General features: G+C 42.4%; 1 protein-coding gene across 8 annotated transcripts in view; it reads right to left on the bottom strand.

The window, feature by feature from the left end:
• The window catches only part of TRIM2 (tripartite motif containing 2), a 132473-nt gene that overhangs the window by 21326 nt on the left and 84518 nt on the right, over positions 1-26629 (bottom strand). For all 8 annotated transcript variants that reach the window (XM_055550892.1, XM_055550893.1, XM_055550896.1 and 5 more), the window contains 5 exons: positions 20671-20822; positions 19301-19481; positions 17516-18239; positions 4536-4639; positions 3847-4014 (listed from right to left, as the gene is read on the bottom strand). In XM_055550892.1, coding sequence (XP_055406867.1) covers positions 3847-4014; positions 4536-4639; positions 17516-18239; positions 19301-19481; positions 20671-20822 — 1329 coding nt within the window. The remainder of the gene's footprint in view (positions 1-3846; positions 4015-4535; positions 4640-17515; positions 18240-19300; positions 19482-20670; positions 20823-26629) is intronic.

The following is a 26629-nucleotide window of genomic DNA, read 5'->3' on the forward strand; positions in this document are numbered from 1 at the left end:
AGATCAAATTGCCAATATCTGCTGGATCATGGAAAAAGCAAGAGAGTTCCAGAAAAACATCTATTTCTGCTTTATTGACTATGCCAAAACCTTTGACTGTGTGGATCACAATAAACTGTGGAAAATTCTGAAAGAGATGGGAATACCAGAACACCTGACATGCCTCTTGAGAAATCTGTATGCAGGTCAGGAAGCAACAGTTAGACCTGGACATGGAACAACAGACTGGTTCCAAATAGGAAAAGGAGTACGTCAAGGCTGTATATTGTCACCCTGCTTATTTAACTTATATGCAGAGTACATGATGAGAAACACTGGACTGGAAGAAACACAACCTGGAATCAAGACTGCCTGGAGAAATATCAATAACCTCAGATATGCAGATGACACCACCTTTATGGCAGAAAGTGAAGAAGAACTAAAAAGCCTCTTGATGAAAGTGAAAGAGGAAAGTGAAAAAGTTGGCTTAAAGCTTAACATTCAGAAAACTAAGATCATGGCATGCAGTCCCATCACTTCATGGGAAATAGATGGGGAAACAGTGGAAACAGTGACAGACTTTATTTTGGGGGCTCCAAAATCACTGCAGATGGTGACTGCAGCCATGAAATTAAAAGACGCTTACTCCTTGGAAGGAAAGTTATGACCAACCTAGACAGCATATTAAAAAGCAGAGACATTATTTTGCCAACAAAGGTCTGTCTAGTCAAGGCTATGGTTTTTCCAGTAGTCATGTATGGATGTGAGAGTTGAACTATAAAGAAAACTGAGTGCCGAAGAATTGATGCTTTTGAACTGTGGTGCTGGAGAAGACTCTTGAGAATCCCTTGGACTGCAAGGAGATCCAACCAGTCCATCCTAAAGGAGATCAGTCCTGAGTGTTCATTGGAAGGACTGATGTTGAAGCTGAAAGTCCAATACTTTGGTCACCTGATGCGAAGAACTGACTCATTGGAAAAGACCCTGATGTTGGGAATGACTGAAGGTGGGAGGAGAAGGGGATGACAGAGGATAAGATGGTTGGATGGCATCACCAACTCAATGGGCATGAGTTTGAGTAAGCTCCGGGAGTTGGTGATGGACAGGGAGGCCTGGAGTGCTGCAGTCCCTGGGGTCACAAAGAGTCGGACAGGACTGAGCGACTGAACTGAACGGAAAGGCTGACATGAATTGTTTTCTATCATTTCCATGTATCTGTCTTTTTTCCTCAAAAGCCTTCTATATTTTTAAAGAGTAGGGACAATGTGTTAATAATTCTGTTTCTCCCATATCATCATCTATCACAGGCCTGAAGGAACTTCATAAATGACAATCTGTAGGCTAATTTGGGAAATATAAATTGCCTCCATAACCTTTTATAAAAATGGTTGTTTTTTTGAATTGAGGTAAACCTGATGATATTAAAAAAAGAAAAAAAAAAGAAGCAGTACCCATGACATTTTTCCCAGAACTAGAACAGATAATCCAAAACTTATATGGAACTATAGAAGACCCAGAATTGCCAAAGCAATCCTGTGGAAAAAAACAAAGCAGGAGGCATAACTCTCCCAAACTTTAGACAAGACTACAAAGCTACAGTGTTCAAAACAGTGGTTTTGGTACAAAAGCAGACAGATGGATCAATGGCACAGAACAGCCAGCCCAGGAATAAATCCGTACACAAAGGTGGTGGTGGTGGTTTAGTCGCTGAGTCCTTTCCAACCCTTGCGACCCCATACTACAGTCCACCAGGCTCCTCTGTCCATGGGATTTCCCAGGCAAGAATACTGGAGTGGGTTGCCATTTCCTCCTTCAGGATCCTGACCCAGGGACTGAACCCACATCTCCTGCACTGCAGGCAGATTTCTTATTGCTGAGCCACCAGGGAAGCTCAGGCACAAAGCAGGCAAGAATATAAAACTGGAAAAAAGACAGTCTCTTCAGGAAGTGGTGCTGGGAAAGTTGGACAGCTGCACATAAATCAATGAAGTTAGAACACATCCTCATACTATGCACAAAAATAAACTCAAAATGGCTTAAAGACTTAAGCATAAGACATGACACCATAAAACTCCTAGAAGACAGCATAGGCAGAACATTCTCCAACATAAATTGTACCAATGTTTTTCTTAGGTCAGTCCCCCAAGGCAACAGAAATAAAAACAAAAATAACTAAATGGGACCTAATCAAACTTACAAGCTTCTGCACAGCAAAGGAAACCATAAAAAACACAGATACACACAAACAAAAGGACAGTCTACAGAATGGGAGAACATATTTGCAAATGAGACGACTAACAAGGACTTAATCTCCAAAATATACAACTAGCTCATACAACTCAACCACCAGATAAAACCCAATCAAAAAACAGGCAGAAGATATTAACAGACCTTTCTCCAAACAAGACCTACAGATGGCCAGTGGGTACATGAAAAGATGCTCAACATCATTAATAATTAGAGAAATGCAAATCAAGACTACAACGAGGTGCCACCTCACACCAGTCAGAGCGGCCGCCATTAAAATGTCTACAAACAACAGATGCTGGAGAGGATGTGGAGAAAAGGGCACCCTCCTTCACTGCTGGTGCGAGTATAAATTGTGCAGCCACTATGGGGAACAGTATGGAGGGTCCTCAAAAAACTAAAAATAGAGCTACCACATGATCCAGCAATCACACTCCTGGTCACATACCCAGACAAATCTAGAATTCAAAAAGATACACGCAACCCTGTATTTGTGTGTGAGTGCTTAGTTGCTTCATTTTTATCCAACTATTTGTGACTCCATGGACTGTAATCCACCAGGCTCCTCTGTCCATGGGATTTTCCCAGCAAGAATAGTGGAGTGGGTTGCCGTGCCCTCCTCCAGGGGATCTTCCCGACCCAGGGATCAAACCTGGGTCTCCTGCATCTCCTGCACTGCAGGCAGATTCTTTACCGCTGAACTACTGGAGAAGCCCACCCTAGGCTCATAGCAGCACTGTTTACAAGAGCCAAGACATGGAAACCACCTAAACATCCATGAACAGATGATGGATAAAGAAAAGGTGAGTGAAGTGAGTGAGTGAAGTTGCTCAGTCGTGTCTGACTATTTGCGACCCTATGGACTGTAGCCTACCACGCTCCTCCATCCATGGGATTTTCCAGGCAAGAATACTGGAGTGGGTTGCCATTTCCTTCTCCAAAGAAAAGGTAGTACATATAAACAATAGAATACTAGTCATAAAAAGAATGAAATAATGCCATTTGCAGCAACATGGATACAACTGGAGATTATCATACTAAATGAAGTCAGAAAGGGAAAGACAAATACCACGTGATATCACTTATATGTGGAATCTAAAACACAGCACAAATGAAGCTACCTACAAATCAGAAACAGATTCATGAACACAGAGAACAGACTTCTGGTTGCGAAAGTGGAGAAGGACCGGACTGCAGTTTGGAGAAAGCAGACGCAAAGTACTACATTTAGCACAAATACATGGAGTTAGAACATGCAAACTATTTCATTTAACATGAATACACCACCAGGTCCTACTCTCTAGTACAGGGAACTACATCCAACCCCCCGGGATAAACTATAATGAAAAAGAGTATTTAAAAAGAATGTAATTTAAAAGAGTAACAGAGCAAACTAACTGCTTTATAAAACAAAGCCATATTTAGGATATACATGAGTAGATTTATAACAATATCACTGTGACGCTCGCTTCATTAAACTTAGATGTGACAAAGTCAAGATGTTCAGTGTATGAAAAACTGTTGAACATTTTATTGGATCTGTGAGACCCCCCAGAATAGACAATTTTATCTCGTATTTCTTATTCCTTCTCTCAACTGGTCAGTTGTAGTTAATCTCACCTTAAACTTGCCATCTGATGAGAAGATGCTAACCCATTTGTTATCATAATCAGCAATGATTATGTCCCCACTGGGATGCACGGCTACTCCTGTGGGACGCTGCAGCTGCCCAGGAGAGCGTCCTCGTATGCCAAAACGACTTTTGAACTGTCCATCATTGGAAAATATCTGAAAAACAAAGTACATTCATTGCAACGTGAGCTAGCACAGAAATCATCAGGGCAAAAACAGGGAAGGATATTTGTCCTAAGGACTACAGGGCAGAACATACAAGCCCTATTTGAAGTAAAGCCTACACACACAAGATTAGCCTCCCTTTCTTTTCTTGCATCTTAGGCCTTAAGTTGGAGAAGGTGATGGCACTCCAGTCCAGTCCTCTTGCCTGGAAAATCCCATGGACGAAGGAGCCTGGTAGGCTGTAGTCCATGGGGTCGCAAAGAATCGACTGAGTGACTTCGCTTTCACTTTTCACTTTCATGCATTGGAGAAGGCAATGGCAACCCACTCCAGTGTTCTTGCCTGGAGAATCCCAGGGACGGGGGAGCCTGGTGGGCTGCCGTCTATGGGGTCGCACAGAGTTGGACACGAATGAAGCGACTTAGCAGCAGCAGCAGGCCTTAAGTGGGAAACTGCACCTGTATCTATGTTATCAATATAAGTTGTTAAAGGTATACAATTAGGAGCCATACCTGCACACACTGGTTGTTACTGTCAGCAATCAGTATCTTTCCACTTGTAGATGCCGCTACCCCTTGAAGATTTGTGAATTCCCCTTTATTTCTTCCTTTGGTACCTAAAAATAAATGACAAAACCATAGAAAATTAGGAATTTCCTTGGTGGTCCACTGGTTAAGACTCCATGCTTCCATTGCAGGGGGCACAGGTTTGATCCCTGGCTGGGGGACTAAGGTCCTACGTGACACATGGAGTAGCCAAAAAAACAAACAAACAAATACCACAGAAAATTAAACAATAGAGAGTTAGATTTCTCAGCTATAGCAAGAAAATTATTCAGTCCTCTATAAGTAGCCTGAGAATGCAATGTTTTTTAAATTACACTTAAAAAAAAACAGGAACCCTTCCCGCTGACCTAATCCATATTCTACTAAACTTGTCTTCCGGACCAATAAAGTCTTTGCAACATCACATTATGGGGGGGACAAACACCAATCATTTCTTATTAAACTGTGGCTGCAGACTAATATGATTAAAATATATTTAGATTCCATGAAGACATGATTATAAAAACTAATATTACAGTATTGAGGATATTTAGTAGCAGAGGCTCTTATTTTGGGGTTGTGCCAAAATTCCTTCTCCAATTCAGCATCTGTTAGAAACCTGGACCCTTGACTTCCAGCACTTTTAACTAACCACAAGGTCACAGGTGTTAGAAAACCAGCAGGCTGATATTCAACCACTGGAGTTATCTATGAACTATTTTCAAAGACTCAGTGAGTGTCTCATTAAGCTTATCTCTCCTGTAAAAGATATCCTAACGTGCTTTCTAGATTAAATAACTAAGAAAGGCAAAAGAAAATTAATCAATGTAAGTAACAGCCCCTCATCCTTCTTAGAGTTTTTTACTGAAGAGATGAAGAGGGAAAAAAAGCTTAAAGATGTCTACGGTTAACAGATGTTTGTTTTTATTTCAAAGGAAGTATTTATAACTTATTTTAATAGGACCATGTAAATATTAACAGATGGAAATAAAAGGAACTTTGCTCAGAAATGACCGGGAAGCAGGTTTAAATTTTCACAGTTGGAGAGCGAGAGCTATGCCTCAGTTTTACAATTTCATTTACATTCAAAAGAGGAACTTGATATTTGTTTTTAGACGTCAATGCAATTCCCCAGGAGAGCAAAAACAGGCTGCCAGTGGCCAATGTCAAGGCCCTACTGAGGTGCTTAAGAACAGGGAGACTCTTCAGAAACTGGCTTCTGCATTTAGGAAGTGAAACTGTGGCAGAATTAAACTTAGAACAAAATCAACCAGCAGAATCGTTGGATGAATCATCTGATCAGCTACTGCTAACTGCTAAGTCACTTCAGTCGTGTCCGACTCTGTGCGACCCCATAGACAGCAGCCCACCAGGCTCCCCCGTCCCTGGGATTCTCCAGGCAAGAACACTGGAGTGGGTTGCCATTTCCTTCTCCAATGCATGAAAGTGAAAAGTGAAAGTGAAGTCGCTCAGTCATGTCTGACTCTTCACGACCCCATGGACTGCAGCCCACCAGGCTCCTCCAACCATGGGATTTTCTAGGCAAGAACACTGGAGTGGGGTGCCATTGCCTTCTCCGGTCAGCTGGTTCTTATCAAATCCACAAGATAGTTGTTTTATTGAGATCCTGGGCCCTAACATGATGACTCATGATCTCTGTCTCTTTTTATAACATGAACTAAAAATCCGATCCTCAAAAGAGTGTCTCGCACGCTGTAGGACAAACGGTTCTATTTAACTTCAGATGTTTCAGAAAAGATGATCTTTATACTTGATCTGCACAAGATCCCTTGAATATGAAGGTCCATGGGATCAGCTAATACTTTAAAAATGGTATGTTGATATCTGTTTGTGTTGGGGGGAGGGGCAGGAAAAGAGGTGGTAGGCCCTTAAAAGAGGTACGTGCCAACATGGTATTAGCTTTGGGACATTGAAGTCTGAATAACAGCTGATTAACAGGTACAGCAAAACAAAAGGATGGACTAAAAGCAACAATTCTTCTAAAATGCTCAGTTTGTACTTTTTAAAAGGCAGTGGGGGCAAGGCCAGGGTCTCCAGAGAATAAAAGGTTAATTTATCAAGAATGTTGATAAACAAAAGCATGGAAGTTATTAGCAAGATAAGGAACTGAGGACCAAATAAAGAAACATAATAAAAGAGTCCTACCAGTGGACTGGAAAAGAAGTGACTGTAAAGAAAACCCAGGCTGTTTTGTAAAACTGGAAGTTTACCCATGGCCCAGAGGGCATGCAGGCAGAGGAAAGAAATACTGAAAACAGGACGGGAGTAAGAAGCACCTGGACAGAGTAGACGAGCACTGGTTTGCTGTTTAAACCTGCCTGTTGTCCTCTTTTATTTAACTTTTGGCCCATGCTGCTAACAATGTGTGAGTCTCTCAGTCCTGTCCGATTCTTTGCAACCCCCTGGACTATACTGTCCATGGAATTCTCTAGGCCAGAATACTGGAGTGGGTATCCTTCCCTTCTCCAGGAGATCTTCCCAACCCAGGGACTGAACCCAGGCCTTCCGCATTGCAGGCGGATTCTTTACCAGCCGAGCCACAAGGGAAGCCCCATTCTGCTAAGACAAAGCCTATTCTATTCAGAGAAGGCTCTGCAGGCAGCAGCAGTTGAGGTTTTAAAGGAAGGAAAAAATAGAGACTAGTGCTTCCGTAGATGTTCAGCAGTTCTTCTGTCAAAAAGATTTAATTGTCCTTCTGAAAAAACAGAGGTGATGCAGAAGGAGGGAATATCTGAACAAAAAAAATATGGACACCTTTTTTTGCTCTGCAGAAATAAACACACATTTTTGAGGGTCAGTAGAAATGGGAAACGACTGTATGGGGGACCATAATTTTAAAATTCAGTCAGACATATAATTGGCCTCTGTATCAATATCGTTTGGAACAAGGGGGAAGAAGCCTCTGCCAGTCTGAAATGGATGCGTGATGCTCCGTACAGGCTCTGAGAGGAAAGCCTCTACAATACAGAGGCCCACCCTGCTGGGGCAGGTCCTCCCTCCCACCTCGCCCCAGGCTTATGTGCTGGTCCAGCTGTCACTCTTGGTCTCAAGTTAATGAGAGAGCTTGAGTCCGCTGCCCCACATGTCAATAAAATCCCAGGGCTGGAGGCACATCTGTTAGATGGCTTATATATTTTTTAAAAAAATTAGATGGGAACAGGCATTGCCATTTCCTGAGGATTAAAGGAAATCCAGCAACATACTTGAGGGACAACTCATGTTGACTATTTTTACAAGGAAAATCTTAATGGTGAGTAGTGATATGCACAGAATCATTATGCTGAAATGCCCAAAGTCCAAGTGTTTAAAAGTGTCTTGGGTCCAAAGGAAACAGAAATTCCAGAAATTAGAAATAATTTGGAGTGATGCATTCCTCTTCAATATAGTAAATAGTATTTAGTCCATAGAAAAATTTCTAGCCCGCCACAAAGTATTCTAAATAAATAAGGAAAACCAGTTCTTTCATAACAAATGTAAGTGAAGCATAAAACATATATAGTCATCATAAAATCTTTCCCTGTCTAATGGCTACATTTGGGCTAGAAAATGAGTAATGTGAGTTTTTAAAGTAATTATAAACAATTTGGTAACAATTCCATAAGATAATTATATTTGTTTAATTATAATTATATTTGGTAACAATACCATAAGATTTTAAACTAGCCTATGAAGCACAGAATGACTTTTTAACAGCTTCTTATCCATGCTCCTGCCCATGCCTCTAGGAAGATTACAGAAGTAAGGTAATAAGTTCCTGGGCTGAAATAGGTGATCACAACTGCAAACTTCTTCCCACTCCCACTCCAACCTAGTAAGAAAATTAACGCTAAATAAACCTAGATACTTAAGAGTCAGATAACGCTAAAGGACGAAACAGCCAGACACAGGGTTTAACACAGGATCTTCAACCAAGTAGGTGCTTAGCATACATTTGCTGAATGAATGGGTCTCTAAATGAATTATGAATGACTGAGTAAAGGACAACCCACATTACGTCATGGGAAAAGGAAGTGTTCAGTAATATTGGCAGCACTTTGATATACGTTCTCGGATGCACTCCCTGTAACAAGCCCAAGAGTCATCAGCAGGATAAATATTATCATTCCATTTTAAAGATGAGGAATTGAAGCTAGACATATCACAGAGTTAGCAAAGAGACAGAGCAATGACTAAAACCTGGTTCTCCTAACCCTTTACAAAATACATATTTTTAATACATACATTGCTTCTCTCTAATTGGGTACCAGGTTTCTAAAGTGAGGACAATTATTCTTTGGGTTCACATGAGCCATGCTTGCGCCATAAAAATCTTTGAGGAAATTCTGTGTTAACTGGTTCACTGTCTCCCTCACTAAACAATGAGCTCCCCAGGGGAAGCTGCAACATCTGTCCTGTTCTCTGGCGCAGCTTACAATACAGCGCACTGCCTGGTACTTGGTAAACAGCAGTGGCATCTTTCCACATGTGAAACGCAAGAGACGTTCCCAAGGATGAGTTTCTCAAAGAGTAGGTCAGGGTTCCTATAAAAACCTCAGATGACAAATTAGCACACTCTCCTTCCTCAGGGATTTTAGAGAGGGAAGATGATGCCTTGCAGAAATGAGGCAGGGAAGAGGGGTATAAATTACCATATCTTCCTGTAAAGCCTCTGAACTCATGCTAAGTGATTTTATACAGCCATCTGCTATCACAAGAAAGCACACTGATCTAGAGAACAAATGAATGGTTCATTCACCACTTCCCAAGGACTCATTAAGGTATGGTGGATGAATTGCATAATTTGAAACAATTCATCTGTAATTCTTTCATTCCCTCCCACCTCTTCAGCTTCCCCTTTGTTCAATGCTTTTCTTAAATAGCTCACAAAACCAGCTCATGGCTTTTAGTCAGCAAACTCTGACAGTGCAGGGAAAAACAATCTCTTGATGTTTTAAGGCTTTATCAACAGATGCGCTAAGCTACTCCCCTGTACTTCTTCAGGTTTGTTTTGCAATTTAGCATTCAGTTCAGTTCAATCGCTCAGTTGTGTCCGACTATTTGCGACCCCATGAATTGCAGCACGCCAGGCCTCCCTGTCCATCACCAACTCCCAGAGTTCACTCAGACAAACGTCCATCGAGTCAGTGATGCCATCCAGCCATCTCATCCTCTGTCGTCCCCTTCTCCTCCAGCCCCCAATCCCTCCCAGCATCAGAGTCTTTTCCAATGAGTCAACTCTTCGCATGAGGTGGCCAAAGTACTGGAGTTTCAGCTTTAGCATCATTCCTTCCAAAGGAATCCCAGGGCTGATCTCCTTCAGAATGGACTGGTTGGATCTCCCTGCAGTCCAAGGAACTCTAAAGAGTCTTCTCCAACACCACAGTTCAAAAGCATCAATTCTTCGGTGCTCAGCCTTCTTCCCAGTCCAACTCTCACATCCATACATGACCACAGGAAAAACCATAGCCTTGACTAGACGGACCTTTGCTGGCAAAGTAATGTCTCTGCTCTTGAATATGCTATCTAGGTTGGTCATAACTTTCCTTCCAAGGAGTAAGCATCTTTTCATTTCATGGCTGCAGTCACCATCTGCAGTCATTTTGGAGCACAAAAAAATAAAGTCTGACATTGTTTCCACTGTTTCCCCATCTATTTCCCATGAAGTGATGGGACCAGACGCCATGATCTTCATTTTCTGAATGTTGAGCTTTTAAGCCAACTTTTTCACTCTCCTCTTTCACTTTCATCAAGAGGCTTTTTAGTTCCTCTTCACTTTCTGCCATAAGGGTGGTGTCATCTGCATATCTGAGGTTATTGATATTTCTTCCGGCAATCTTGATTCCAGCTTGTGCTTCTTCCAGCCCAGCATTTCTCCTGATGTACTCTGCATATAAGTTAAATAAGCAGGGTGACAATATATAGCCTTGATGTACCCTTTTCCTATTTGGAACCAGTCTGTTGTTCCATGTCCAGGTCTAACTGTTGCTTCCTGACCTGCATACAAATTTCTCAAGAGGCAGATCAGGTGGTCTGGTATTCCCATCTCTTTCAAAATTTTCCACAGTTCATTGTGATCCACAAAGTCAAAGGCTTTGGCCTAGTCAATAAAGCAGAAATAGATGTTTTTCTGGAACTCTCTTGCTTTTTCCATGATCCAGCGGATGTTGACAATTTGATCTCTGGTTCCTCTGCCTTTTCTAAAACCAGCTTGAACATCAGGAAGAGTAAGACTATAATTCACTCACTGTGGGCATATGTTACGTTTTAATGTGTGGGAGGTGTCAAGTATCTCAACTTTGGAAAACTGCGGAAGTTGAAGGACATTTCAGATGAAGAGGAACTGCTGTGCAATTAAAAAGGCAGGGGCCTCAGAGTCACAGGTGGCTTCGTTCCTACTCGGGCTCTCCCGAGCCTCCATTCCTTCAAAGCTAAGGATGATTATATGTTGTCCTGGTAATTTGCTTCATTAGGGTCAAGAGCTGTAGGGTTGGGGAGAAGTTCTGATTTCTACCACTAGCCCTTTCTACTGTTTAACAGCTCCCCTTATGGCTGATATCAATGAAATCAGTAAAGCTGCAGATACAAAATTAACATACAAAATTCAGTAGCGTTTCCATACATTAACAATGAATTTTCTGAAAAAGAAACAAAGAACTTGATTCCACTGATAATAGCATCAAAAACAATAAAGTACTTAAAAATAAATTTAACTAAGGAGCTGAAAGATTTCTTATCTGAAATCTACAAGATATTAATGAAAGAAATTGAAAAAGACACAAAGTGGAAAGATATTCCATATTCATGGATTGGAAGAATTAATATAATTAAAATGTCAATACTACCAAACGACATCTATAGATTCAATGCAATCCCCATCAAGAGTCCGATGGTATTTTTTACAGATGTCAAAAAAACACTCCTAAAATGTATATGGAACCACAAAAGACCCTGAGTAGTCAAAGAAATTCTGAGGAAGAGGAAAAAAACAGGAGGCCTCACATCCCCTGATTTCAAGCTATAATATAAAGCTATTGAAATCAAAATAGTATGGTACTGGCATTAAAAACCAATAGACCAGAACAGAATTGAGCCCAGAAAAAATACCCAAATATACACAGTCAACTAATATTTTGACAAAGGAGCCAAGAAAAGACAGTGGCTTCAACAAATGGTGCCAGGATAATTGAATGCTCACATAAAAGAATGAAACTGGACCTCTGTCTTCCATCATAGACAAAAGTTAACTAGAAAGGGATTAAAGATTTAAATATAAGTCCTGAAATCAGGTCTTATTTCTTCCTAGAAGAAATAAGGAATAAAGGAATAAACACAGGAATAACGCTCCCTGACATGAGCCTTGGTGAAGATTTTTTGGATAGGATACCTAAGGCATAAGCCAAGAATGCAAAAATAAACAAGCAGGACCATATCAAACTAAAAAGCTTTTGTTAGCAAGCAAAAGAAACCATCAGCAATGTGAAAAAAAACAAAAAATGGAATGGGAAAAAATATTTCAAACTATGTATCTAATAAGGGGTTAATATCCAAAATATATAAAGAACTTACACAATTCAACGGCAAAAACCCAAATAACCCAATTAAAAACTGGGGGAAAGGCCTGAATAGATATTTTTCCAAAGCACAGTCACAAAGGTCACATGAAAAGAAGCTCAAGATCACAGCTATCAGGGAAATGCAAACTAAAACCACAATAAGATGCCCCTCATGCCTGTTAAAATGGTCACCATCAAAAAGACAAGAGACGAAACATGGTGGCACGCTCAGCTAAAGACCCCTCACGCTGCAGTGGAGAGCTGGCCCAGTCAAATTAAACAAACGGTGGCATGGATGCGGACTGCTGGTCCTCGAGCCCTCTTGGTAAACTGGTAAAGCCACTATGGAAAAACTGGATAAAGGAGCTTTGAAAAGTAAAAATAGAACTACCATATGATCCAGCTTTTCTACTTCTGGGTATGTTCCATGTCTGGTTGAATAGTGTGACTACTATTCAGTCATAAAAGAGAGAAAATCCTACCATTTGCAACAACATGGGCGGACCTTGAATGCATTATGCTAACTGAAGTCAGTCAGTGAGACAAAGATAAATACTGTATGATCTCACTTACACGTGAAATCTAAAGCAAAACAAAACAGGGCTTCCCTGGTGGTACAGTGGTAAGAATCCTCCTGCCAATACAGGGACAGAGGTTCGATCTCCAGTCTGGGAAGATCCCACACGCTGCCGGGCAACTAAGGCCGGGACCCACAGCTCCTGAGCCCACGCTCTGGGGCCTGAGTGCGGCAACTCCTGAGCCCACGTCCCTAGAGCCTGTGCTCTGCAACAAGGGAAACCACAGCAATGAGAAGCTTGTGCACCACACCTAGGGAGCGGTGTCTGCTTGTCATGACTAGAGAAACCCCTTGAGCAGCAATGAAGACCCAGTGCAGCCAAAAATAATAAATAAATAAAATGAAAACAAAACAGAACTCACAAAAAGAGATCAGACTTGTGGTTACCAGAGGCAGGAGGGTAGGGGAGAGGCCACTGGAGATGAAGGAACTTCCCTGGTTGTGTGGTTGTGGAAGTGGCGCTGCTGGGGCTGGAACCGGGGCCATCCAGCCTCCGCGCCCACAGCCTTGACCATTCACTCTTCAAGCCCGCATCCCTGCATCACTGGAGTCAAACAGCCGGAAGCTCAGCTGGGTCCTCAAGTCCTGCCTGCTCCCTCCTAAGGATGTTGCTGCTGCTAAGTCGCTTCAGTCGTGTCCGACTCTGTGCGACCCCAGAGACGGCAGCCCACCAGGCTCCCCCTCCCTGGGATTCTCCAGGCAAGAACACTGGAGTGGGTTGCCATTTCCTTCTCCAACGCATGAAAGTGAAAAGTGAAAGCGAAGTCGTTCAGTCGTGTCCGACTCTTCGCGACCCCATGGACTGCAGCCCACCAGGCTCCTCCATCCATAGGATTTTCCAGGCAAGAGTACTGGAGTGGGGTGTCATTGCCTTCTCCGCCTAAGGATGTTAGGAGTCTGCATTTCCTCTCCACTCGCCGCATCACTCGATCCTAGCACTTGTAAGCGCTCACGTGACTGCTGCAGCAGGAAGCAGCCCCCGCCTCCGGGGGACACTGCCAGTGGATCCCTAGGCTCTCTGGAAATCAGTATCTCAGGAAGTCACCACATCACACCATACTGTTCAGCGCCCTCCCCTTCATCCACACCGTGACGGTTCTCAAACCTCAGTGCTCAAACCTCAGTGCGTTAGACGGGTTGTGGAGCTGGAGGCATGCAGATTCCTGGTCCCTTTCCCAGAGATTCTGATTCTGTAAATGCAGCTTGGAATCCAGCAATTCTCATTTTTGCCAAGCACCCCAAGGAACTCAAGTGGTTTATGGGAAGCACAGGTATACAGATCAAAGTTTCTGCTTAGCAAGGAAACAGAACTTTGCTCTCTTCACTTTATTTCATGCTTCAGAAATGGAATCATTTTGGTTCCTCGAACTACTCAGTGTCTGATCTTCTCCTCCTTCGCCTAAATCTCCCCGTTCTTCCTCCTAACTGGCAGACTCTTTGTCCTTCAAAACCAGCTTAGGTTTAGGTGTCATCTCTAGAACCTTCCTTAACTCCCTGCTACCTGTCAGCCTCCCCATCCCGCCTGCCTCTGAAGGTGCTCCTTCTGAAGGCACCACATCCGTCATGTCTGTCCCCTTCTAGACTGTGGCCTCCCCCAGGTCAGGCTCTGATCCCTCTCTCTACATCGCCGCGCAGCCATGTGTCGGGCACACAGCAGAAGCTCAAACAGCAGAGTCCCATTTAACTAGGGGCTGGGTGACGAGGGACGAGAGGGAAAATGTAAGTCAAAACTACCCTGGAAGACCTTTTCTATTATCCAGAAAGTAATAGTTCACCTTGACAAACACACACGGGTGTTCAGGCATGTACACAGCATATCTATCATGTATCTGCCCTTACGTATCTGTTATAAACTGAACTGTATCTCCACAAAATTCATATGCTAAAGTCCAGTCTCAACCTCCAGTGCCTCAGAATGGAACTGCTTTTGGAGTTAAGATCTTTAGAGGTGATTAACTTAAAGCAAGGCCCTAATCCAGTATGACTTATGACTTATCCTTATGAGAAGAGGGAGAAACACCAGGAGTGTGTGTGAGCACAGGGGGATCCTTCAGAGGGCAAAGCGGCGAGCAGGCAGAGAGGCCTCCGGGGAAACCGAGCCCGCCGCCTCCTTCAGCCTGGGCTTTCAGCCTCCAGAACTGGGAGAAAATCAGTCTCCTCCGGTTTGCCACCCAGTCTGTGGCATTGTTATGGCGGCCCTAGCAAACTTAGACATCACCTTTACTTCATTAACAAACTTAGTGGACTTAGTGCTATATGCCAGGGACTGTACTAAGTGCCTCACAAATGTCTAAACATTTAAACACCAGCGCCAGTGTCCAAGGGTGCGTGTCTCAATGGGTAGGAGGGGAGAAGAGGGGATCCCCTTCCCCTGGGGCGGGGCTGGGCATTCAGAATATAACTGGGGGAAAAACCCCTAAGAGATATGTCTCTTTCCTCGGGTGAGACTCACAGGTGGAATGGTGACGATTGAAAATAGTAAAAGGACGGCCATCTTTAACTCAGCAGTTACTGCACATAGGCAAATGCCAGCCCTAAGAATTCCTGCTTGTTTCACCCCCGCGGCAACCTTAAGAATTAGGTAAGATTTCATTCCCTTTATGTTACCGGAGGAAACTGGGTTAAGAAGGGAGAATCAGGCCCAGATCCGGCCCTCTCGCCACTCTGCACACTGCCTGGGAAGCGACCCAGGAACTTGGCTGGGGGAGGGGAGATTCCAAATGCAAGACTGAGTTTGCTCTTGATGCAGATCAATGGGGAGCAGCAAGGTCAATTGTTTTAGAAGAAAAGGCAGCAGGGAACATCTAACAGCCTTAATATCAGCTCAAGCAAAACAATGGCTGTGGATGATTTAGCTCTTCCAACATGCCAGGCATTAAGCTTGGAACTTTGAACAGTTCTGAGAAGCAGATATTTTTATCTTTTCTTTTTATGGACATGGAAACTGAAGCCCAGGGAAGCTGGGAGACCTGCCCAAAGTTGAAGCAAGTGGCAGAACCGGAGTGGCAGGCTTGGGTGGCTCCAATCCTATGCCACCCAGCCCACCCCCTCTGCTTTGGCAAGTGTCTCAACGGCCTCTGCACCCAACTGCGCAAATGGCCAGTAAATGGACCAGGGCCTCCACACGCTGAGAAGGCAGCCTGCTTGCTACATCACAGTCTTTACCAAGACTTATCCTAAAGAATAGTAAGCAATATAGAGTGTTAAATAATAAAGAGAAATGAATAATAAGTAGAGCAGCTCTTGCCCAAGAATGTTCCAAGGAGCCTTATTTTCCCAAGATGTCCACAGGAGAAGTGCTATGGTCAGAAGAGCTTGGAAGTGCTGCCTATTATCCCTCCACTGCCTGTGAGACTTGCAGTGCACGTCAGCAGATTCTGAAGGTACTTCGGCCAAAAAAAATCTGTTTCCCTCACTTAAGCTAAGCTTTCCCCAATCTGTCTGAACCACAGAACTGTTTTTCTACCTGTGTCGGTGGCCATAGCTTGAAGACCTTTTTAGAGACACTGCAGTGGAGGACTGAAGAGGCAGAAAGAGAAGCAAGTGGGAGCCACTTTTGGATACAGTAGCTAACATACAGACTTTTTTTTCCTTAAGAATTATCAAATTGTGAGGACTTCCCTGGCTGTCCAATGCTTAAGACTCCATGCTATCAATGCGGGGGGCCTGGGTTGGATACCTGGTCAGGTAACTAGATCTCACATGCCACGTGGCATGCCACAAAATAAAAAAGAAAATTTTAATATATAATAAAAGAATTAGTAAAGTGGTGGTTGTTTACATTTAGTTTGTTTAGAAAATAAACACTTTAAAAAAAATCGGAGGCAATAAAGCTGACAAGGGAAGGACAATTTGCATTCCCAAATCTCTTGGCTCATTCTAAGCCTTCTTGCTTCCGTCCCAACCCCATTCTATTCTCTAGGTCTCCACCCACCCTCTCCTCTTGAGGCTGCTCTCCAGCTACACGCAAATGGACATAACCACAGCTTGCAATGCACCATGCCCCTTGTCCCCAGGTCTTACAATGTGGAAGCAGTGACAAGCATCAGACCCTCTGCCCACAGTTACCTCCTGCGCTGGCACATTCCAGAGAAACCATGAAGTTATCTGATAGAAGCATGTCTCTGCCTTTGGGTTAGGCAGAAGAACTCTAAAGACATTATTCCCAAGGTGGGGGAAAGATTGCCAACATTTCCTTTAAAATGTGAAGATTATGTACACACTGTTATATTTAAAATGGATAACCAAAAAGGACCTACAGTATAGCAAAGGGAACTGTGTTCAGTATTATGTAACAAAAGAATCTGAAAAGAATAGATAGATACATGTATATATGTAACTGAATCACTTTGCTGTACACCCGAAACTAACATTGTTAATCACCTACATTCAAATATGAAATAAAAAGCTAAAAAAGAAAAAAAAAAACTGCTACCAAAAAAAAAAAGTCCAGATTATGAGTGCTGTATTTTTCTAACTCTGTTTTTGCTTATTTTCAGCTTCTGATTTTCCATAATAAATAGCAGCGCTGGCGTGGTGAAGGGGAGGAGAAGGAGGGGAAGAAAGAGGGAGGGGAGGGAGGAAGAGAGAGCAGGGAAGGAGGAGGGAAGAGGGAGCAGGAGGAAGGAAGAGAAGGACACAAACATTCTCCGGAGAAGTAGCCTGCATGAGCTCACCTAATAAAATACACCAGTTTATCTCCCACACAATCAGCCCGAGCTGCGTGCGACCTGCCAAGTTGCAAGTCGACACTTCCCCAGTCCCGCCTTGAGCCAAGCAAAATCCCGCATGCGGCCGCAACGCCGCCCGCCCCTTACCCACTCGGAAGATCAGGTCGTCTTCGATGGGGTTCTCTTTTCGCTTCCCGGTGCTGTACATGCTGGCGGGCCTCTTGACAGCTTTCTGCTTCACATGGCCGCTGCCAGGAGACTTCACGCGCCGCTTCACACCCTCGGTGGTGGGGGACACATCCGCCGAGCGGATTACCTTCAGCTTGAACGGGCTGCCGCGGATGTGCTGGTCGTAGAGCCGCAGCGACAGCGTGAAGTCGCCCTCCTTCTGCACGGTGTACAGGAACTCGTACGTGCCGTTCTTGTTGTCCAGGATCTCCCCATCGGCCACGCTGCCATCGGGCGTGCTCAGCTCCGCCGTGAGGTAGGCGTTGCCCGTTTTGCACAGCTCGCCGTCTTTGTCCTTGGTTGTTATGGTAACAGACATGGGCTGCCCGATGATGGTCTGCCGCAGCCCCTCGCCCGTCGCCACCGTCTCGGAGGCGACGGCGTTGGTGGTCAGAATCGTCCCGAGGTTGTGGATGGACTTCTTGAGCCCCTCGGTCTCCACGATGAAGTCCAGTTGGTCGTTTTCTCGCGGGTGCAGCGGGAAATCTTGGTCCGCCAGTTCATTGAGCTTCTCGCTCATCTGCTTCTTCACCAGCAGCACCTCCGTCTCCGTGCCGTGGTTCAGGGCCTGTGCCGTGAAGTTGCTGCAGCTCTTGATGCTCTCCTGCCCCTCGAGCAGGGTGTCCAGCTGCGACTGGAGGACCTGCGGGGAAAGCGAGCCGCTGAGCGCCGCCCACGGCGTGCCCCGCGGCGAGGTTCCGTTTAACCCAGTGAACCCGGCTGTAATGCTAAATCCTAAATCGCCTTCCCAGCCCCTTCTCTTTCCTGTCCTCCTCGCCTCATCTCTCCCACACACATATTTCTGGGATCATGTGTCTGGGGTGAGCTGAAACGTCACCCAGAGCGTGGCGACAGAGTGCTATGCCTGACATCTGAAGTATTCATTACTCAGTCTCTTTCCTTAATGTTCAAAGTTCTCCTGTCATCAGCTCAAGGAACAGAAACCAGACAAATGAAAGCTCCGCATCTGAATATCAGAAGCTTTTATCCCTGGTTTTGTGATGGGACGTGCAGAGTTAAACAGAGGCTGCAGTCAGGGTTCACTCTGAAGTTGACTAACAGGTTGGTGTGGGTGAGAGAGTCATCAAGAGACTATTAGACATTATAATTAAGGAAGGAAAACAATCCAGTTTAACCCTAAATCCTGAAAGTATTACTTTATATTCAACCTTGTCTTTTATGTAGTCAAGTTATAAAGTAGTACTTAAAGCCACAGAATCAGTTTTGGTGAAAACAGGAAGGAAAACATAGCTGGAAACAGGAAAAAATATGCTCTTAAGTAAAAGCTGCTGCTGCTGCTAAGTCGCTTCAGTCATGTCTGACTGTGCGACCCCATAGACGGCAGCCCACCAGGCTCCCCCGTCCCTGGGATTCTCCAGGCAAGAACACTGGAGTGGGTTGCCATTTCCTTCTCCAATGCATGAAAGTGAAAAGTGAAAGTGAAGTCGCTCAGTCCTGTCCAACTCTTAGCAACCCCATGGACTGCAGCCCACCAGGCTCCTCCGTCCGTGGGATTTTCCAGGCAAGAGTACTGGAGTGGGGTGCCATTGCCTTCTCCAAGTAAAAGCTACTCTTTACCAAACAACAGTGACACTCAAGAACCCATCTGAGTCCCCTCTGCTGCTGGTGGAACAGTAAGCTGGCGTCAGGGAGGCCCAGGATCAAGCCTCCTATGGGATGTCCTAAGAATGGCTGGAGTCTTACTTTGTGTTTGAGGCCATAGTTGACTTCCAGCTCCATGAGCAGCACACTCTTGCGCACGTTTAAAGTCTTCTGGAGTTCATCAAAGGTAGAATGGATGTCGTCCACAATACTGGCCTTCTGGTTGGTTAACTGATGGATGATTTCCGAGATGAACTGAAGAGCTGAATCTATTTCTGGGAGCCTGGAGGACAGTTGTCAGAGGTCGTTATTCTAGTAACATCCACAGGGAAATAGTAAAACAAAAACAAAACTATCCAAACACTATATTTTGTCAAGAAACATTTTCTTTGCCTTTCATCATCTTTAAAAAGTAAAAACTGAAGAACAGAATCATAAGACATGCCATAATCACTGCCTTTGAGAAAAGAGATTTTGAGGATCCATGTCTTATTTCAATCTACCTCAGTCATTTATTTATAATTGATGGTACAAAACCTCAAAGCTCTCAGAACCCCTCGGATTTTTCTCCCACTCTAAATCAGGCATACTCTACAGTGGACAAGCACAAGGTCCCACTGTATAGCACAAAGAGCTCTATTCAAAATCCTATGATACAACAAAATGGAAAAGATTATTATGTATTACAGGATGTTTAACAGCATCCTTTCCTCTACTCCTCCCCCACACACAGTTGTGACACCAAATTGTCTCCAGACATTGCCAGTGTCCCCTAGGGGATATCATGGCCCATGCCCGAGGACCACTGTTCTAAATAGACAGCTATATCTTTTTCCCCCATCACATGAAAAACTGACCCAAACTCAGAGTTTCCTGTGAACTTCTTGCAAGTTTCCAAATTCTTTTAATTAGTACAGAACAGCCACACTTTTCTCACTTCAACTATTGGTAAAGATTTATTTTCAGCTGGCTCTTTATTTCCTCCCTTTGATCTTTCTCATATCACACAGCTACCCTGTTCCTTCATCTCCTTGCCAAATAAAGAGCCTGGAGGCAAGGAAGCAGAAGGAACACTGAGCAATCGCTGCTGAGACCTTTTTGCTGGGCTCAAGCAGAGAGGAGCCAGTCACAGCTGGCATAATGGCCTGTAAGTGAGTCAAGAACAGTAGCTAAGAAAGGCTCTTCAGAAAGCCTGGTTTCAGGCACCAATTTCAGAGATCTGAGAGCATTTTCCTCGAGTATATTTTGTTCATTTAATCATACAAAGGTGCTGAAAGAAAAGCCTACTTATAACAAGGGGATTGGAATTTTACCAAAGGGCAGGGGATCACCCTTATCGCTCACTAGTTTACGACCACAGAGCTGTGATCAAAGGAGAATTTACTTAGGTGACATGAACCTTCTATCCCACTGGGACATGAAACCCGGAGGCCGCAGGCGGCCGGCCGTGAGCGCGGAGGGGGTGTGCACACCTTCTGTTGGCGGCGTCCAGCTGCACCTGGAGCGAAGCCTTGTGCTGCTCCACCACGTCCTTGAGGGGGACGGTGGGGTGCTCCGCGTGCTCCCCCTCTGTGCACTCCCGACACATGGCGGTCTCACAGGACTGGCAGTAGAAGTCCATCACCTGCGGGCGACACAAGAGCGGCTCCCGTTCTCGGCCATGGACTGAGCTCTGACCAGGCGCTGGGTCTTCCCCAGCACGCACTCAGTAATTCCCACAGCCTCCCTGGGATCCAGCATCACAGGAGAAAAGGGAAGATAAACTTTTGTGTGCCAGGTCTCAAACAGAGGTGGATGGGATTGCAGAGCAGCTGCTACAGGCAAAAACTCAGCTGTTCTTGGCCACTGCCCCAAGGCAGAACAGCGCAGTGCTGTGGTTCTCAGGTATTTGAGTCTCAGGACTCCTTTGCACGCTTTATAAATGACTGAGAGCTCGAAATGCTTTTTGTTTATGTGAGTTATATCTACAGCTGCTTATATTAAAAGTGGAAACTGAGAAACATTCCAGATATTAATTCATCAAAAGCAAAACTAAGCCCCATTAAATATGAACATAAATAATATGATTTATGCAAAGTATATTTTGCAAAACAGAAAATCCTGTGAGAAGAATGGCACTGCTTTTCATATTTGAAAATCTCTTCAGGGTCTGGCTTCACAAAAGACAGCTGGATTCTCGTATCTGTTTGTGTTCAGTCTGTCTTGAAAGCACATGCCATACAGTCTCTGGAAAATGCCACTGTATACTCTTGAGACATTGGGAGTGAAAAAGGTAAATAATGCTTAGTATTATCATACAGTTGTGATCTTGTGGATCCCCTGAAGCGGTCTGGGGACCCATGAGAGTTCCTGGGTGGCACCTTGAGAACTGCTGCTGTTTGGATAAGAGATGAGCGGGACAGAACACTTTGCATCCTGGCTCCGCCACTTCCCATGACCTCACCGTGTCTCAATTTTCCCTCTGTCAAATGGAGACAATTGTGCAACCTACTAACCTATTTCACAGGGCTGCTATGAGGGTTCAGGGAGTAATTTGCACAAAGAACTCAGACGATGCCTGGCACTGACAAACAGTAAGTTCCTAAGCAGTAGCAGCGATGATAATGATGATGATATCATTTGCTTACTTGAAAATAAAACCACTTTATCCTGATTAAAGATGAACTCTTGGTAATAATATAAACATAAAGCCTGAAAGTTTCTTTGTGAAAGCATTCCCCTTATTCTCTCAGCTGGAAATAACTTTTTCCAATATTGAATTCCCAAAGCACTTTGAAGGGGGGGATTTTTTTCTTGAAGTATAACACACACACACAAAAATGGCATAAATCCTAACACAGATTGATTGATTTTTTCATAAAGTGAATGCACTCACTAAAGCAATTTTATTCATATCCCTTTTATGAAATATTTATAAGATTTTAAGTTACTGAGCACTGAAACAACTCAGAGCCTAGGTAATTCCTTACACATAGTAGGTATAATAATACTGCTGAATGTATGAACTGTATGCTGTTTATAAGAGATTCACTTTAGGTTAGAAAGTAAAAAGATGGAAAAAGATATTCCATGAAAATAGTAACCAAAAGAGAGCTGGAGCAGCTATTCTAATATTAGACAAAATGGACTGTAAGACAAAAGTTGTTATAACAGACAGAAAGAAAGAAAGAAAAGAAAGAAGAAAAAGTGAAGTTGCTCAGTCATGTCCGACTCTTTGCGACCCCATGGACACCAGGCTCCTCCATCCATGGGATTTTCTAGGCAAGAGTACTGGAGTGGGTTGCCATTTCCTTTTCCAGGGATATAACAGACAGAAAAGGACTATCAACTATACTTAAATTAAATAAGGACATTAATAATGACAAAATGGTCAATCTGTCAAGAAGAGATGACAATTATTAACAAAGCAAAAACTGATAGAACTGAAGGGGGAAATGGACAGTTCAATAATAATGGCTGAAGATTTCAATATTGAACTTTCAGTAATGATAGAACTATTAGATGGAAGATCAGTAAAGAAATAGAGAATTTGAAAAACATTATAACCCAACTTGATTTAACATCTACATATAGAACATTCTGTTCAATAACAATGCATTTTTGCCAGGTACACGTGGAACATTTTCCACAATAAACCATATACAAAAGTCTCAATAAATTTTAAATGACTGAAATCATATAAAGTATCTTCTCTGGCTATAATGGAATGAAATTAGAAATCAGTAACAGAAGGAAATCGGGAAAATTAACAAATATGTGGAAATTAAATAACATACACTTAAATAATGAGTCAAAGAAAAATTACAAAGGAAATTAAAAAATAGCTTGAGATTTTTTTATTTAAAAATAACAACATGCCAAAATTTGAGAGACAGTACTCAGAGCAAATTTTATAGCTGTAAATGTCTACAATGAAAAAGAAGATCTCAAATCAATAAACCTAAGCTTCCACCCGAAGGAACTAGAAAAAGAAGAACTAAACCCAAAGCAAGCAGAAGAAAGGAAACAAAGATCAGAGTAGAGAATAGAAAACCAATCGCAAAATCAATGAAACCGAAAGTTGGTTCTTTGTAAAGATCAACAAAATTGACATAATACTATGGACTGTTGTAGGTCAATAGATTAAATAACCTAGATAAAATGGATAAATTCCTAGAAACACAGAATCTACCAAAACTAACTCCAAGAAGAAATAGAACATATGAATAGACCTATAGTAAGTAAAGAGACGAATCAATATTCAAAAAACCTCCAACAAAGAAAAGTCCGGGCCAAGATGGCTTCACAGGTGATTTCTACCAAACATTTAAGAATAATTAACACCAATCCTCAAAGTCTTCAAAAAGTAGAAGAAAAGGGAACATTTATTCATTCTAATAGGCCGGTAATATACTGACATCAAAGCCAAAAACATCATGGAAAAAGAAAATTATAGACTAATATTGCCTATGAATATAGGTGCAAAAATCCTTTACAAAATACTGGTAAACTTAATCCAGCTGCATATTAAAAGGACTAAACACATGACCAAGTGGAATTTATTTCCGAAATGCAAGGGTGGCCCACATACAATCATCAATATATGTAATACACCATGGTAAGAGGATGAAGGGAAGAAAACCCATATGATCATATTAGCAAATGCAAAAAAAAGTACTGACAATACCAACATCCTTTCATGATAAAAAACACGCTTATCAAATTAGAAGGAAAATTCCTCAACTTGAAAAAGGGAATTTACAAAAACCCACAGCTTCTTTAATGGTAATTCCCTAAAATCAGAAATAAGAAAAGGATGTCCACTTTTGCCGCTTCTTTTTTTTTCACTTTGTCACTTCTTTAACAATGTACTGGAAATTTTAACCGGAGCATATAGGCAAGAAAAAATAAATAAAATGCATCCAAATTGGAAAAGAAGTAAAAATTTCTCTTTTCAGAGATGACTTATATATGGAAAATCCCCAAGAATACACACATGCACACACATACATACAATACAATATTAGATCTAACAAGTTAATTCAGTAAAGTTTTAGGATACAAGATCAAACAAACAAGAATCAGTTGTATTTCTATCCACTAACAACAAAAAATCAAAAAATGAATATAAGAAAATTCCATTATAATAGCATCCAAAAGAATATAAAATATTTAAAGAATAAATTTAACCAAGATAGTGTAAGACTTATACACTGAGAACTACAGAATATTGTTGAAAAAAATTAAAAAATAATGGAAATAAATGGAGAGATATCTTATGCTTATGACTTCGAACACAATATTGTTAAGAGCACAGTATTCCCCAAACTGATCTACAAATTCAATGAAACAGCTATCAAAAGTCTAACTTCTTTTTTCACAGAAGTGAACAAGCTGTTCCTAAACTAATACAGATTGCACTGGGACCCTGAATCGCCAAAACAATCTTAAAAAAGAGTTTGAAGAGCAAAATTGGAAGGCTTATATTTCTAAATTTTGAAACTATGAAGCTAGCGTAATTAAAATTGTGTGTTACCAGCATAAGAACAGGCATATAGATCAATGGAATAGAATTGAGAGTTCAGAAGTAAAACAATACATTTATGGTCAATTGATTGTTGACAAGGATGCCAAGACCACTCAATGAGGGAAACAGTTTTTTCAAGAAATAATGTCAAAGCCACTGGATATCGACATGTAAAAGAATGAAGCTGAAACCTTACTTCACTGCATATATAAAAATTAACCCAAAATAGATTAACAACCTAAATGTAAGGGCTAAAACTATGAAAATCCTGGGAAAAAACCCATAGGGTTAACTCTTCATGACCTTGGACTTGGCAACATATTCCTGGATATGACACAAAAGCACAAGCCAAAATAAAAAAGATAAATTGGACTTCATCAAATAAAAAACCTGTGTATCAAAGGTCAGTAACAGAAACATAAAAGGAATGGGGAAAATATTTCCTAGTTATACATCTGATAAGGATGCAGTATCCAGAACATATTTAAAAACCCTGTAACTCAAGAACCCAATTCAAAAATTGTCAAAGGAATTAAATAGACATTTCTTCAAAGAAGCTAAATGAATGGCCTATTTTCACAGGAAAATACTTTCAACATCATTAGTCACTAAAAAAATGCAAATCAAAAACCACAATGAGACATCACAGCACCTAGGAGGGCTAGACTCAAAAAATCAGGTAATAACAAGTGTTGGTAAGATTATGGAAAATCAGAACTCTCACGCTTTGCTGGTGTTCAACTCTACCATATGACCCAGCAACCCATACGTGAATGTGCTGTAAAGCAGCTTTATTCATAACAGCTCAAAGTGGAAAGTGGAAACAACCCAAATATCCATCAACTCATGAACGGATAAATGAATTGTGGTAAATTATTTAGCCATAAAGAAACGAATAATGTTCTAATATTCACTACAATATAGATGAACCTTGAAAACATTATGCTAAATGACAGAAGCTGGACTCAAAAGGCCACATATTGTAGGACTGCATTTATATCAAATGTCCATAATGGACAGATGCTTAGAGACAGAAAGCAGGTGACGGGTGCCAAGGGTTGGGGTGGGGGGAGGGGATGAAGAATGACTGCTTAACAGGTACACAGTTTCTCTGGAGGATATAATGAAAAACTTCTGGAATTAGATAGTAGTGATGTTTGCACAACGTTTTTAATATACTAAGAAGGACTTCAGTGGTGGTTCAGTGGTAAAGAATCCAGCTGCCAACGCAGGAGATGTGGGTTTGATCCCACGTGCTGTGGGTCAGCTGAGCCCACGCGCTGCAGTTACTGCTCCACAAGAGAAGCACCGCAATGAGAAGCCCACACACCACAGTGAAGAGGAGCCCCCGCTCGCCACAGCGAAGATCCAGTGCAGCCAAAATAAAAAGTGATGAAAACAGGGACTTTGCTGGCAGTACAACGGTCAGCCCTTCCAATGCAGAGGGTACAGGTCAGGGAGTTAAGATTCCACATGCCTCTTGGCCAAAAAGACAAATCATAAAACACAGTATTGTAACAAATTCAGTAAAGACTTTTTAAAAAGATCCACATCAAGTAAAAATCTAAAAAATTAATAAAGTAGTTAGAAAGTTGAATTTTATGTTAAGTGATTTTTACCTCAATTAAAAAAAATTGTATCTTTGAAGAGACAGCAGCAGACCTGCGTAACTGTCCCTGGTACCGAGTCCTAGTTGTTTCCTGGGAAGCAAAGGCCCTGAAAATCATTTTGAAACATCAACAACTAGTTATTCTCTAATGCTTGTCGTTGTTTCTGTCAGCTTTGACTCAAGCTGAGACCTCATTGTAGGAGTGAGCGACCCAGCGGAGCTCATCCATCTTGGGTGAGATAACCCTGGTGCTCCCAGTGCTGGGTGGCCTGGATGAACTTGTGGCTACTGACAGGTAGTCAACGTTTGGGTTCAT

This window comes from Bubalus kerabau, chromosome 16 (assembly GCF_029407905.1).
Source record: "Bubalus kerabau isolate K-KA32 ecotype Philippines breed swamp buffalo chromosome 16, PCC_UOA_SB_1v2, whole genome shotgun sequence".
Taxonomy (NCBI): domain Eukaryota; kingdom Metazoa; phylum Chordata; class Mammalia; order Artiodactyla; family Bovidae; genus Bubalus; species Bubalus kerabau.